This window comes from Rhincodon typus, chromosome 11 (genome assembly GCF_021869965.1).
Source record: "Rhincodon typus isolate 14 chromosome 11, sRhiTyp1.1, whole genome shotgun sequence".
Taxonomy (NCBI): Eukaryota; Metazoa; Chordata; class Chondrichthyes; order Orectolobiformes; family Rhincodontidae; genus Rhincodon; species Rhincodon typus.
This window is the reverse complement of record NC_063342.1, coordinates 8,176,697-8,193,192: the sequence shown is the minus strand read 5'-3', so window position 1 is coordinate 8,193,192 and position 16,496 is coordinate 8,176,697. Positions and strand designations below refer to the sequence as shown.

Here is a 16,496-nt window from a genome sequence, read left to right as displayed (position 1 = left end):
ATCTCTTAGTTATACTTTGCACCTGTTTGTGACATTTTTAAAGATCGATGCTCCTGAACCATCAAGTCCCTTTGGAAATCCATTGTATTTAACTTCATACCATCGCGAAAGGACCCTGATCTTTTCAGTCGAAAATGGATAACTTCATACTTGCTTCCATTGAACTCTATCTGCCACAGATTTCCCATTCACCTAGGCTATCGATATCCCTGTCTAATTTTGTATTATTGTCTACACTGTCTATTATGCCACCTATCTTTGTGCCATCGTCGAATCAGGATATATAACTTTCTATGCCATTATCTAAGTCGTTAATAAATTATATGAATAATTAAGCCCCTAACACAGATATTTATGCAGAATCACTGGTCACATTCTGCCAATTTCAGTACCAATCGATTATCCTTACTTTCTGTCACTTGCCATTAAATCAATTTCCCAGCCATGTCAGTAATTTGCTATCAATTCCATGGGTTTATCTTTGTGGAATCCTCCTGTCCACGCATAGTCCTACTTGCTTTTTGTCATCTGCAAACTTGGAAACATTACATTTAGTTCCCACATTTAAATCATCGATATATATTGAAAACAGCTGGGGCCCAAGTATTGACCTTTGTGATACTCCACTAATAAAGTCTTCCAACTGAGCATGACTCACTTATTCTCTGTTTTTTGTCGGTTAGCCAGTCAGTAATTCATGCCAGTGTATTACCTCCCATACAATGTGCTTTAACGTTTTAATCATTAGAAAGTCTTTAATCACTTCAGTTATCCCTTAATCCCTTAACAACAAACTGTCCATATCAACTGCCTGGGATTGGTCATTCAGCCAGTTTGTGTGAGAAGCATAGGCTGAGGGTACTCTTCAACCATCTCCCTCAGAGCCATCTCCACTTCAATAGCCATCAAACGCAGATTTCAATGTGGTTCAGCTCTTTTCTCTCAGAACAATTTCCTCTTTCCACAGCTACCTACGTCAGAGATGGACCTTTGAAAGTAAATATGCAACAAAGACCCATCCAGAACTTTGCAAAGGAACAAGTTGATGTACTCCCCTCATTATTTCTCTCACATCTAACCTTAAATCTAAGGATACTCCTGTTGCATTCTCTTCACACTTGCAGTGGGTTTTGCCTTGCTCACTTAAACTGCAGAAATAACCTCATACTAAGCAAGTGGGGAGCAAAATAGAATCATGCTTTTTCCATGTGATTTTCTCTCTGTATTATAATTGCACTTTTTGATTCTCTTGGTAATCTTTCCAATACTTCATTTTGCTGTTTGATGGCCTTTGGAGTGGCTCCTGCTAACGTTGACTTTACAGAGGATTTAGGTCTGGCTTCTTTCAAACGTTTGTCGTCAGCAACTGTCACTGTAAATAAGGAAGTGAGCTAAAAAATTAGGAACAACAAAACCGTAGGTGCAAGTAGCAAACAGTGTGGGCACTACACAGAGTGACGCAGCGTACAGATTACTGTCAGTGATATGGGAAGTTTGGGTGCATTGAACAAGGAGCCAGTAACCGGGGATAGTTAAACATGACTTCCTTGGCCTTGGATCCAAACAACATATACACTTCAAATTCTTTGCTGAACCATACAGTAATCTTAAAGATTGCTTATAAGTTTGTAATACTATCACTAAGCAAAGCATAGCTAAAGTTGAGGTTTAATTTACATTTGTGCCAACCATAATCTACACTCTTGTTGTTATAACATATGCCCCAGTCCTTAATAAAATATTTCATGCGTAATCCTGTAGGTTGTGTTATAAAGATTTTCTATGCTACTTAAGTAATGCTACTTAAGTCGTCTCCACATATGACTTAAACTGTGACTTTAAAAAGCAGAGGTTAAAGACACTTCTCCCAATGTTGCACTATGTTCAAGTTGTATCACAATTGCTTTGTAGAAACCTTAAGAATCATGCCTTGACTTGGGTGGGCCACCAAATGCAGTTCTAATTAATACCTTCAAAATCTGATTTCAGATTTAATCTGACATTTCTAAGTTTGGGTGACGAAAGCAGAGCAAAGGTTTACTTGGCGCTCGTGTTTGATGTTAACTTGTACTTGGATCTGAATTAATGACAAGATTGCCACCCCGCAAGGCATTTCCCTTAATTTTGGATTCTAATTCATTTCACCATTGAGCACAACGTGATCTGGGACCTCTGTCTGATTTCACTTGATGCCCTCAAATATCTCCTTTTTACTACTGTATCGCTCATCTTGTCGCTTCCTACCAGTCAACACACTATTCAGGATGCAGCCTCAAAAGTAAAATATCTTACATGTAGTTTGCATTTCTAATCTGTATGATTATAGTATTGCAAATAAATCTGATGACCAAATTTAGCCTGAATAATTTATTCATGTGGTTTACTACATCTTGGAGCAAACAATGATGAATATTAGGTATTGCATTTGGATGTCTGACATTTTCTGTTATTGTACTCTGTCATTGTTACTTCTGTGATATGTCATTCTATAAATGCTATATGCAAGGTTGTGAATTTGAGATTGTAAGAGTGAGGTCTTCTTATAGAAATCATAATTTACTCTGCATTTGAGGGAAAATAAAAGTCTGTGCTATAAGCTAACAATCAGCTAAAGAAATCAATTAAGCAGCCTAATAAGTAAATGTAATAAACAGAGGTATGCCAGAATACTCAAACTCTTATTGTACACAATGTTTCTAACAGTAGAAAGAGAAGCATGCTGGAGTCTGTGAAAGGTGATATATAATGATATCAAGACAGGTAAATGTACAAGTTCTTGTTGCTTATTGATAGGGATCATTAGCAGAAGACTGAATGAGACAAGCATTGGTTAGAAGCATAGGAGGAGGAAAAGACCATTGTACATTTATAGGAACAAGGGTGTGGATTAGTGCTGAGTGGCTGATCAATTTAATAGTTAGATATGAATTAAAGTAGGTTTTTAATCCTTTGAGTTTTCCTGGATAACCATAATGCTTGATTGAGTCCTAACTCTGTGAAGTTGCCACCTTTTGGGGCTTTCTCAGAAGGTTTCTGATACAAAGGAATTGCCCACCAGATGTTTCAATTTCCCAGGCAATTCTCTCTGAGTCAGGGATTCCTCATGTTCTTGATCCTCAACTCCAGACTGCACTGCTCAAATGACTCCCTGATCATTGGCATGTCTAACCCAATGTGCTCTCAGTCCTATGACAATCTGTCAATGTGACAACCTTCACAGTGCTCATGTGACATTTTACCCAGGGCTTTCTTTGAAATTTTCAAATCATCATATTAGATTGACGTCACACTTTCTCACTTGTTTGAAGAAGAAGGGAAGAAGGCTTGCTCTGTATGTGGGCTATAATTGCTGGTTCAGCTGGTCCTTTCCCACATGTTGATTCCATCCAGTCATGAATTTGTCCCAGTTCGTCCGTGGTTGAGTAAGACATTTCAGATTCCTCCATCAACTTTTTGAGCTGAGGCAGATTGGACAGGTTCAAGGCAGGTTCTGGAGGATCTGGAAATATGAGCTTCTGAGTCTCAACAACTCTGCAATGACAGAGGAAAAATAGTGCTTTAATTAGAAATATAAATGTTGAAGGGTGAAATTGACCAGCAACTCATCATGAAAAGAACAGAATCCAGGTATCAGCATCACAGGAGCAGGAAGGGTGACGTTTCAGGCCTAGACCCTTCATCGGACCCTTTCTGATGAAGGGTCTAGGCCCGAAACGTCAGCCTTCCTGCTCCTGTGATGCTGCTTGGCCTGCTGTGTTCATCCAGCTCTACACCTTGTTATCTCAGATTCTCCAGCATCTGCAGTTCCTACTATCTCAGAATCCAGGTATCGGTAGCTACTTATCAGGTCACTGATCTCCAAACATTTACAGAGATTCTGGCTTCCTGCTGTTGTAATCCCTTCAGGATTTTTAAAGCAATCCAAATTATAATCCTGTATATCAAGGAAACCGAAGTTTAGCATAGGAAATTTGGCATGTCCGCAAGGACCCTCACCAACTTTTACAGATGTACCATAGAAAGCATTCTATCTAGAAAGCATTACATCACGGCCTGGAATGGCAATTGCTCTGCCGAGAACCGTAAGAGACTACAGAACTTTGTGAACACAGCTCAAACCATCATGCAAGCCAACTTCCCATCCATTGACTCGATCTACACTTCACATTGCCACGGAAAGGCAGCCAACATCATCAAAGACCCCTCCCACCCCAGTTATAATCTTTTCCAACCTCTTCTGTCAAGCAAAAGATGCAAAAGCTTAAACATATGTACCAACAGGTTCAAGAACAGTTTCTTCCCTGCTGTTATCAAACTGGTGAATGGACCTCCCTAATTTCAAACCTAACGTTGATCATGCTTTTATACACCTCCCGTGCAGCTGTAACTTTGTATGCTTCACTCTGTTCAATCACACTCTAATCTGTACGCCATTGTGCGGCATGATCTACCTGTACTGCTCATGAAACAAAACTTTTCACTGTACTTAGGTACATGTGACAACAATAAATAAAATCAAATCAATGACCAGGTGACAAGGGCCGGAAGTTCAGAGCAGATGTGAGGAAATCATTTTTACCCTTAGATGATGAGTATCTGGAACTCGCTGCCTGTAATGATGGTAAGAGGCAAAAGTCCCCAGAACATTTAAGAAGTATTTAGATGTGTACTCGGAGATAGCAAGAACTGGGGATACTGGAGTTAGAGACAACAAAGTGTGGAGCTAGAGGGACACAGCACGTCAGGCAGCATCAGAGGAGCAGAAAAATTGACGTTTTAGGTCGGGACCCTTCTTCAGAAAAATTAGATGTGTACTTATGGTGCCAAGGGGACCATGTGCTGGAAAATGGGGTTAGAATAGTTAGGTAGTTGATTTTGACTGACGTGGATGTGGTGGGCTGAAAGGTCTCTTCCTGTGTTGTAGATCTTTATGACTTCATGAGCCAAATGGCCTATTTTTGCTCTGTAACCGCTCAATGATTTGATGAAATTCCTTCAAATTTTTCATGTATTTATTTTAGATGACAAGCTACTGATAAATGGGAGAGAAAGTTGAAACAGCCCACATTCCTTGTATTATGCAACTGGCATTTCAAATCAGCAGTTTGAAATAGATGATTGGGGATGGTTTACAGCATAAACTCCCAATCTTTAATTCTGCAACAAGATACTAGTGAAGGTTTCCTTCACCAGGACTTACCCAATGTCCGAAAGAAACTTACTTGGAAAGGAGCTCCATGGATTTCTGTAGATAAAAGAGGAGGAGATCAATCAGGTCACCATTGATAAAACCAAAAGGGAATGTATTTTGGACCAAACAGTTGAAACACAGTAGAGTGAGTCAGAGTAATTGAATAACGTAACATTTTCCTTCAGGACATTCAGTGAACAGCTGAGTAACAGCACCAACAATACTGTAGGCAGCCAGAATGAGAGAACAATTATTCATCCTAGTGTTCATCTGAACCAAAGTGTTTATGGACAGGAAAGACCATTCATCCACATCCATTCATTCAATCAGAAAGACTCCAAAATTTACAGATTCCAATTGGTTCTGAATCAATGCAGTTTTCTATTCTGTAATTTCCTGTCACAATTGCTTACTGTTTGAAGACGTTCTCAACATCCATCCTAACTTTACTGTTTTTCTATTTTTTGAAACTTTAATTGCATTTACAATTTATAAGAGTTGTAAGACCTTACTTTGTCTGCAGTAGTTACTATCTCCCTCACTACTAAGTCATAACAAATATTCTCCATTACAAGGGTTCATCCTTCCTCCTTGGCCTCCTCAATGTCTTATTCCCTCATGAGATGTGGGCGATGCTGGCTGGCCAGCATTTATTGCCTGTCTATAGTTGCTTTTGAGAAGGTGGTGATGAGCTGCCTTTTTGAACCATTGCAGTCCACATACTGAAGGTAGACCCATAATGTCCTTAGATAGGGAATATCAGGATTTTGACCAATCAATAGTGTGTGTCTGAAAATACAATATGCACTGTCATCTATAGGGCACAGTCAGAAATGTGATGCAACATTCCCCATTTGCCGGATGAGTACAGCTCCATAAACACTCAAGAAGCTCAACCACTGATCAGAAACTCAACTGAACTCACCACATGAACACAGTGGCTACAAGAGCAGATCAGGGGCTAGGAATACTGCAGCAAGTATCTCACTTCCTGTCTCCTCAAAGTCTCTCTGCCAATTGCAAGGCACAAGTCAGGAGTGTGATGGAATATTCCCCCGTTTGTCTTGATGGGTGTAGCTCCAGCAACACTCAAGAAGCTTGACACCGTCCAGAACAAAGCAGCAGCCACAAATATCCACACCCTCAACCACTGATGCTCAGTAGTGCAGTGTACGCTATCTAGAAGATGCACTGTAGAAATTCACCAAAGATCCTTAGGCAGCACCTTCCAAACCCACAACCACCTTCCAAACTGGCAATCTGTACCACCAAGAAGCAGAAGGCAGCAAATCCATAGGACCACCGCCACCTGCAGGCTCTCCTCTGAGTCATTTACCAGCTTGACTCAGAAAAATGTCATTGTCAATTGGTCAAAATCATGGAACTGTCATCTACACCCAAAGGACAGCAGCAGATCAGGAAAGCAGCTCACCAACACATTCTAGAGTGCTGCTAGGGATTGGCACCAAATGCTGGTCAAGTCAGCGATTCTCACACCCAATGAAAGAACAAAACAAAAGAAAATGTATTTCACCTTGCCTGTATTTCTTATCAATTAAAGATCACAGTAAGAAAATCTAATCACAGCAGTGTGCTTGGGAGATGTCCCGAGCACGTGGTTATGCTTCCAACAAAGAACTTTATTTCATTTGTATGCTTGTCTTTGATGACAGAATACATTATTATTGACTTCAGAAAGTGAGGAACAGGAGGAGAAAACAAGGGAAAGACAAATACAGTATACCTGAATAAATGAGATGCTGTCCTCTTGCATTAGATTCTGGGCTTCTTCATCGACTAACCTAATCTGTTCTGCCATTGAGTGAAATGTTTCTGAGCTGTCCCTAATTCCAGACAGCAAAGAATGCTCATGCTCATCGATCAGTCTCAGTGCGCACTTTTCATCTTCGTCTAATTTTTTCCTCCTTTCAGAGAACATCTTTGACAGCTTTCCCTTCAGCTCACTGGTGTGTGTCTGAAAATACAATGCACACTGTCGTTACAAGCTGCACTTACACAGCGCTGTCACCCTTTCACAACAGATCCTGCTTAGCTGAACTCATCCTCACCCTCAACAACTTCTCTTTCAATTCCTCCCACTCCCTACAGACAAAGGGGATGGCCATGGGTACCCGCATGGGCCCAAGTTATGTCTGCCTCTTTGTAGGTTACGTAGAACAATCCCTCTTCTGTACCTACACTGGCCCTAAACCCCACCTCTTCCTCCGTTACATTGATGACTGTATCGGCGCCGCCTCGTGCTCCCACAAGGAGCTTGAACAGTTCATCCACTTCACCAACACCTTCCACCCCAACCTTAAGTTCACCTGGACCATCTCTGATACCTCTCTCTCCTTTCTGGACCTCTCTGTCTCCATCTCCGGCAACCACCTAGAAACCGATATCCATTTCAAGCCCACTGACTCCCACAGCTACCTAGAATACACCGCCTCCCACCTACCTTCCTGCAAAAATGTCATCCCCTATTCCCAATTCCTTCGCCTCCACCGTATCTGCTCCCAGGATAAGGCATTCCACTCCCATACATCTCAGATGTCCTCGTTTTTCAAGGACCGCAACTTCCCCCCCTCAGTGGTCGAGAACACCCTCGACCGTATCTCCTGCATTTCCTGCAACTCATCCCTCACACCCCCTCCCCACAATAACAACTAAAACAGAATCCCCCTCGTCCGCATGTACCACCCCACCAACCTCCGGATCCAACGCATCATCCTCTGACATTTCCGCCATCTGCAATCCGACCCCACCACCAAAGACATTTTTCTCTCCCCACCCTTATCTGCCTTCCGGAGGGACCACTCTCTCCGTGACTCCCTTGTCCACTCCACACTCCCCTCCATCCCACCTCACCCGGTACTTTTCCCTGCAACCGCAGGAAGTGCTACACGTGCCCCTACACTACCCCCTTCACCCACATCCCAGGCCCCAAGAAGACTTTCCACATCAAGCAGATGTTCACCTGCACATCTGCTAATGTGGTATACCGCATCCACTGTTCCCGTTGTGGCCTCCTCTATATCGCACTAAACAACTGCACCTCCCAGTCGCGAACCATTTCAACTCCACCTCCCATTCCTCAGACGACATGTCCATCCTGGGCCTCCTGCAGTGCCACAACGATGCTACCCGAAGGTTGCAGGAACAGCAACTCATATTCCACTTGGGAACCCTGCAGCCCAATGGTATCAATGTGGATTTCACAAGCTTCAAAATCTCCAATCCCCCTACCGCATCCCAAAACCAGCCCAGCTCGTCCCCGCCTCCCTAACCTGTCCTTCCTCCCACCTATCCCCTCCTCCCATCTCAAGCCCCACCCCCATCTCCTACCTACTAACCTCATCCTGCCCCCTTGACCTGTCCGTCCTCCCTGGACTGACCTATCTCCTCCCTACCTCCCCACCTACACTCACCTTTACTGGCTCCATCCCCGCCTCTTAGACCGGTCTGTCTCCTCTCCACCTATCCTCTCCTCTATCCATCTTCTATCCGCCTCCCCCTCTCTCCCTATTTATTTCAGAACCCCCTTCCCCTCCCCCATTTCTGAAGAAGGGTCTAGGCCCGAAACATCAGCCTTCCTGCTCCTCTGATGCTGCTTGGCCTGCTGTGTTCATCCAGCTCTACACCTTGTTATCTCCTGCACAAAACAATTTGTTTCCTAGACACTGAGATGCACAGATGATTAGAACAGACAGGGATAAGTCACGTTTGTCTGTTCAAGAGCGTAGATCATTGGATCACATACCAGAAGTAGGATGTGTAGTCTCTGAACTTGTCTCACCCTTCAGTGTGATCATACCTGATCTGAAGCCTCTACTTACCTTTACTCCACATTGGTTAACACATTTGCTTAATGTGAATCTATCAATCTCAAACTTAACAACGGATCTAGCATTAATTACCAATTATGAAAATGAGTTTCACTCCTGTGCATGTAGAGGTCATTCATAATTTCACTCCTGTGTTCTGAGGAAGGGTCACTGGACCCAAAACGTTAACTCTGATTTCTCTGCACAGATGCTGCCAGACCTGCCGAGCTTTACCAACAATTTCCATTTTTGTTTCAGTCCTAAAAGGCCTTGCTCCAATTTTTACTTTCAACTCTCACCCATTGCAGACAGTTTCACTCTATCGACTCTATCTATCCCACTTAATGGCCAGCCAACTTCAAAGAAACCAACACTGAAACATCTGAATTCTAAGCAAAATAACACCAGTTTGTGGAATCTCTCCTTGTAATTTAATCCTTGAACTCGAGGCATCACTCTGATAAATTTACATTGCACACTCTCCGAGGTGAGGTGCGTGAATTTCTTCACAATAGCTGTAGTTTAACCGGGACTTTGCAAAGCTGAAGTAGGAATTATATCCCTTTGTTTTGGAGTCAGCTTGATATAGAGAACAGCATTCCATAAAATGGTTGCTAATGATTTCTGTATCCATTGCATTTCTGGTGTCATCTTTGCAAATCTCCACTGTTATCACTGACTGCAAAAGGTCAAAGATGGGTTTGGAGAATGGATTGATACGTCAATTTTAGGCTAGAGAAATGGAAGGCAATGCATTTCACAGAAAAGGTAAGGAAAGGCAATAGAGAGTAAATAGCACAGTTCTAAAGAGTGCACAGGAAAAGATGGAATTAGTGGTCCATATGAATAGCACTTTGGAGGTGGCTGGACGTACTGAGAGGATGTTAGCAAAACATATAGACTCTTGCAAAACAAAACTGAGATGCTGAGTACCAAATCAGCAAAGTTATACTGAACCTTCATCAAGTGATGGTTAGGCCACAATAGAACATTGAGGCCACATCTGCTCGCCACATCTCAGGAAGAAGGTGAGGATCCTTGAGGAGAGCGCAGAGGTCATTAAGCAGGGCAGTTTACCAGATGAGGGATTTTAGCTGCTAGTTTAGGTTTGAGAGGCTGGAGTTGTTCTGCTTGTGTCAAAGGAGGTTGGGGGGAGATTTGTTAAAAATGTAAAATATCCTGACTGTTTTAAATAAAGTATATAAAATAATTTGTACCCAATAGCTGAAAATGCAAGAACGAGCGAAGACCAATTTTAAATGTAGGGCAATAGTTACAGAGGGAATAGGAGGAACAACTTTTTTGTTTTGGTGAATTGTAATAACCTGGAACATGCTGTGTATGAGGGTGATTTCAAAAGGAATGTGGACGGCTATGTGAAATAAACTTGCAGGAATAGGAGATAGGCATGGGAATGAAACAAACTGGGCTGCTCAACTGAATGTTAGCAAAGGCTCAATGGGCCGAACGGCCTGCTTGTGGAACTTTGTAGCACGGATTTAAAGCTACTCCATAAATGGGTTTGATGATGGGAGATGTACTAAATCCAGCACCACCACCTCCCCACCCCGAACCACCTCCAATGGGCCAATCAACTCCACAAATAATGCCCAATTCATGGCCCATCCCTCTGCCATCAAGGTTAAATTGGTAGGAGGACTGAATCATGCTTACTGGCTGAGTCTCGTAAGAAGGCTGGTGGCAGGTGGGGTTTCCATTTGTAGCTGGTCCTCATTGATCCATTGGACAGCCTCCCCAGTCCAGGTTACCTCGCCCCTCCTCCCCTCGACACTGCCCCCGACCCCCCTCCGCCCCAACACTTTCAATGGCCTCTCAAACCTTGGCCACCACCAGCACTCCCTCACAGGCCTCCTTCACTGACTCCAAACCACCACAATTGACCACCACAATTGAGTGTAATACCAGCAGTGGCATTAGACCCGCTGGTGCTCTTGCACATTAAGAACTGCTGGCCTCTGATTGACTAACAGGTCTCTGAGGAGAAACTCTCAATTCCTGAAGGGAGGGAATCCCATCTCCAGCCAATTGATGGTCAAGTTTCAGGGAAGTGAGGGAGGAGCAGGGGAGCTATTCTTCCTGTGGACAGAGCAAGTTCTTGCAGATTAGCCATGGGGAATATAATTCAGCCCTAAACTCAATCATTCAGTGACTCAATTCAATCACACATTGTTGGTTTGTGGGGTTTGTTTCCCTTCCCTCCTTTGATAAGAAATCCATTATTTTTCTCTCTAATTGATGCAGAGCTTCTAAAATATAGGTACAGTATTAGCTTTCTGGTAGTTTCTAGTATGTGTAAGACAAAAAGCCTCCACTATCCCTTTCTGGATGTTTATAATCCATCCACAAGGGCTTGTACCCACTTTAGTTTGATTATCTCATTTAATATTTCACTTCTTTCTAATTTAGATGTAGTTATTGCATTATCATCTGCGCTCATGTCCATTCTCCTACTTCTTCATAACCACTGAAGGAAAATAGTATCTTGATGTTTCTACCATTTCCCCACTGTTGCTTATATGTCATTTGATTTGATTTATTATTTGATTTAATTTGATTTGATTTGATTTATTATTGTCACGTACTGAGATACAGTGAAAAGTATTGTTTTGCGTGCTATCCATAAGTACATCAAGGTAATAAAACAGATTGCAGGATACAGTGTTACAGCTACAGAGAAGGTGCAGAAAAAGATCAACTCTAATATGCTAAAGGTCTGTTCATAAGTCTGATAAAAGCAGGGAAGAAGCTGTTCTTGAATCAGCTTGTATGTGTTTTCAAGCTTTTATATCTTCTGCCCGACAGAAGAGGGTGTAAGAGAATATAACTGGGCTCGGAGGGGATTTCATTATGTTGGCTGCTTTCCTGAGGTAGCAGGAAGTGTGGATGGAGTCAATGGAAGGAAGGCTGGTTTTCATGATGGGCTGGGCTGCATTCAGAGCTTTCTGTAATTCCTCACGGTCTTGGGCAGAGCAATTGCCATACTAAATAAAAACTGAAAGTACTGCGGATGCTGTAAATCAGGAACAAAAACAAAGTTGCTGGAAAAGCTCAGCAGGTCTGGCAGCATCTGTGAAGGAGAAAACAGAGTTAATGTTTCGGGTCCGGTGACCCTTCCTCAGAAATGATGGTAGCTGGGAAAACGTCAGTTTATATGCAGAAAAGAGGGAGGTGAGTGGGGTAGGGAGTAAACGATAGGATAGAGCCCAAAGAGAGAGGAAGACAGTTGGACAGACAAAGGAGTTGATAACAAGCAGGCTGGGAGGGTGAATAGTTGTTACTGGGGACTGTTAGTGACTAACAACAGGGGGTGTGTAATGGCAGGCTATACTAAGCTGTGATGCATAAAGAGGATAATTGGTAAAAGTCATTGTGGATATGTTGAATTTCCTTAGTCTTCTGAGGAAATAGAGGCATTGCTGTGCTTCCTTGACTGTTGCATCGATGTGGATGGACCAGAACAGATTGTTGGTGATATTTACTCTGAGGAACTTGAAGCTATTGACCATCTCCACCTCAGCACCATTGATTCAGATAGGGGCATGTGCTCCACTCTGCTTCCTGAAGTCAATGACCAGCTCCTTCATTTTGTTGACATTGAGGGAGAGATTGTTGTCTTTACACCATACCACTAAGCAGTCTATCTCTTTCATGTGCTCATATCGTCGTTGTTTGAGATCTGACCCACTACAGAGGGTGTCATCAGCAAATTTGTTCGTGGAGTTAGAGCTGAATTTGGCCACACAGTCATGAGTGTATAAGGAGTCCAGTAAGGGGCTGAGTATGCAGCCTTGTGGGGCACCAGTGTTGAGGATTATCAGGAGGAGATGTTGTGACCTATCCTTACTGATTTTGTCCATTATTAAATGGTCTTACTCCCATCCCAATTTTTCTTTTGTCACTCACGTGCCTGTAAAATATTTGACTATTCTGTTTCTCATTCCTTGATTATTTCAGGTCATAGTTTCTCTTTGTCCTGTTTCAATTTTTGTATGAATCCTTGTTGTGCTCTCCCCTGCTAACTGTGGTTTCTGATTGTCTTGCCATACCATCATTCTTTTACTTCATGTCTGCATTCATCCATGGTGATTAACTGATATTTTATTTGTTCTTAGGGAGACAGGAACAGGATCAGGCCATTCAGTTCCTCAAGTCTGTTCTATCATTTAGTGAGATCATGGATGATCTGTGGCCTAACTCTATATATCTGCCTTTGGTACATATCCCTTAATACCTTGGCTGAACAAAAATGTATTTTTCTCAGATTTAAGATTAGGAATTGATCCAGCATCCACTGGTGGTTGTGGAAGAGAGTTTGAATCTACCACCTTTTGTGGGTAAAAGAGCTTCCTAACATTTCTTCTGAAATATCTGTCCATAATTCCCAGATCATGTCTTTTCTTGTTTTTCAGTAGGTTATATTTGAGTTGTATTGAACAACGTTCTAAAGCTTTCTCATTGGTATTCTACATTGGTATTAGTCAGTGCACCACATTTTATTTTCCCAAGTTTTATTTCTCTCAATGTCAATTTTTCTCCAAATGTTGCCCAGGTCATCATCATATCTATCCTCAATTATTATTTTATATTTTGTAAAAAATATATAATGTCATGGTACAGAATATTTACTATCTTTGTTGTACCTGGTACAAAATAATTACACTGCATTCCCATGCCAACATTTCTGTTGCAGGTCTCCTACAGTGTTCCAGTGAGCCTCAGCATAAGCTCAAAGAACAGCATCTCACTTTCCTCTTGGGAACCTGCAGCCTCTCAGACTCAACCTCGAGCCCAATAACTTTAGAGTTTGATTCCATCCTTCCATGTTTTTTACCCACATCACACACACCCTTTTAGCACAGCCAACCCATTTTCATCTACTACTCAGGTCTATTACCACATCACATAGTTGCTTTCAAAACAGACTACCCATTCTCTGCTACCCTCTTATTATTTATTCGGGTTTTCTCTGTTGTGGCCTGCTCTCCATAATCCCCTCGTTTGCCTACACCTTTCATATCTCTCTGTCTCTGGGCTCCATCTCCACCTATCCTTTCACCTCTCCCTTTCCCCCTCATCCCCCAACCCTGTCTTTAACATATATATCACCTTTTTCCTAGATGCTATCAGTTCTGATGAAGAGTCACAGGACTGAAATGTTAACTCTCCTTTTGTCCCACAGATGTTGCCAGACCTGCTGAGTTTCTCCAGCAAATTCTATCTTCGTTTCAGATCCAGAATTCTTTGTTTTATTATACAGTGGCCAGTGCCCAGTCTTGACAGTGTTGCAAAAATATCTCAATATGACTACTATGCCATAGCCCCCCACCCCCAACTGAATAAGTGCCTACGATTCATTAAATTTGTTCCTTATAACCCCTGTGTTTGTGTAATGCTTATTTGGGTCATACCCAACCAACCTTCACTTTATTTGTCAATTTCTTGTTTCTGTCCCCATTTTAATTAATTAACAGCTAAAACCTTTACACGAGAGCTCAAAGGGGGAGTATTTTAAAGTATGTAATGATCAACACTGTGACAGAAACTGGAAGTGGGATAATTGTAAACTGACCCCAACACATTTCTGTATTAAGCTTCAGGTGAACATTGAAATGTGAGTGAAATATTCAGTTTAGAAACACACTTGCAGCAGGTTATCATAAAACATTTGCTTTTGCAAATCTAGATTAATAAACTTAACTTTTGAGGTGGATATTTCATCAGTTCAGAAACAAATCTTCTTGCACGACAATTTCTACCTTTATTTCAGCTGCCGATTTCTCGAAATTTTTCTGTTTGGTAATACAATTCTGGCGAACTCTCTGAAGTTTCTCAACTTCACTCTGGATTTCTTTCTAGGAAAAAAATTGAAATAGTTTAGAGTTTTGAATAGGAATCTAAGAGGAAATAGCTCAGGAGATGGTCAGTTTCTGGTCACCAAACAGAACACTTTGAGATAATCTTAGCCCAGTGAAGGAGAAAACGATTGGAGTTCCCCTGGGATGAAGAAAACTCAGTTCACAACATTGGGACCAGAAGTCGGCATCAATTCTGCTCAGGTTGTTGGGATATGTCACATGGGCAATGATCTAAGTGCATGTATTGGGCACATGTACCATGGATGGGCAGAAAGTGTCTGCTCTTGCTGTCTCCTGATGGAATTTCAGTTCTGCAATAAATGGCTTGTCTTCCCAATGCTAACCTCTCCGAGCAATGAGTCCCTGCAGGAGAATTCAAAGGAAGTTGAGAGCCCTGTAGGGCCACTAAACCGTTATCTTGGAACCACAGTCTTCCACCCTCCCTTAGAACATAGAACATAGAACATAGAACATTACAGCGCAGCACAGGCCCTTCGGCCCTCGATGTTGCGCCGACCTGTGAAACCAATCTGAAGCCCATCTAACCTAAACTATTCCATTATCATCCATATGTTTATCCAATGACCATTTAAATGCCCTTAAAGTTGGCGAGTCTACTACTTTTGCAGGCGGGACATTCCCCGCCCTAACTACTCTCTGAGTAAAGAACCTACCTCTGACATCTGTCTTATATCTATCACCCCTCAATTTAAAGCTATGTCCCCTCGTACTAGCCATCACCATCCGAGGAAAAAGGCTCCCACTGTCCACCCTATTTAATCCTCTGATCATCTTGTATGTCTCTATTAAGTCACCTCTTAACCTTCTTCTCTCTAACGAAAACAGCCTCAAGTCCCTCAGCCTTTCCTCATAAGACCTTCCCTCCATACCAGGCAACATCCTGGTAAATCTCCTCTGCACCCTTTCCAATGCTTCCACATCCTTCCTATAATGCGGTGACCAGAACTGTACGCAATACTCCAAGTGTGGCCGCACCAGAGTTTTGTACAGCTGCAACATGACCTCATGGCTCCGAAACTCAATCCCTCTACCAATAAAACCTAACATACTGTACGCCTTCTTAACAACGCTATCAACATGGACACCGAGATCTCTCTGCTCATCCACACTACCAAGAATCTTACCATTAGCCGAGTACTCTGTATTCCTGTTACTCCTTCCAAAGTGAATCACCTCACAATTTTCCGCACTAAACTCCATTTGCCACCTCTCAGCCCAGCTCTGCAGCTTATCTATGTCCCTCTGTAACCTGCAACATCCTTCCACACTATCCACAACTCCACCGACTTTGATGTCATCTGCAAATTTACTAACTCATCCTTCTACGCCCTCATCCAGGTCATTTATAAAAATGACAAACAGCAGTGGCCCCAAAACAGATCCTTGAGGTACACCACCAGTAACTGAACTCCAGGATGAACATTTCCCATCAACCACCGCCCTCTGTCTTCTTACAGCTAGCCAATTTCTGATCCAAACCGCTAAATCACCCTCAATCCCATGCCTCCATATTTTCTGCAATAGCCTACCATGGGGAACCTTATCAAACGCTTTACTGAAATCCATATACACCACATCAAC

The 16,496-nt window shown here is 42.4% G+C and overlaps 1 protein-coding gene across 1 annotated transcript in view; it reads right to left on the bottom strand.

Annotated features, from left to right (window-relative positions):
• Positions 1–16,496, bottom strand: part of LOC109921685 (tripartite motif-containing protein 14-like) — a 36,876-nt gene that overhangs the window by 3,191 nt on the left and 17,189 nt on the right. The window contains exons 2-5 of the mRNA XM_048603019.1: positions 14,796–14,891; positions 6,936–7,166; positions 5,223–5,245; positions 3,299–3,531 (exon numbers count right to left, since the gene is read on the bottom strand). Coding sequence (XP_048458976.1) covers positions 3,299–3,531; positions 5,223–5,245; positions 6,936–7,166; positions 14,796–14,891 — 583 coding nt within the window. The remainder of the gene's footprint in view (positions 1–3,298; positions 3,532–5,222; positions 5,246–6,935; positions 7,167–14,795; positions 14,892–16,496) is intronic.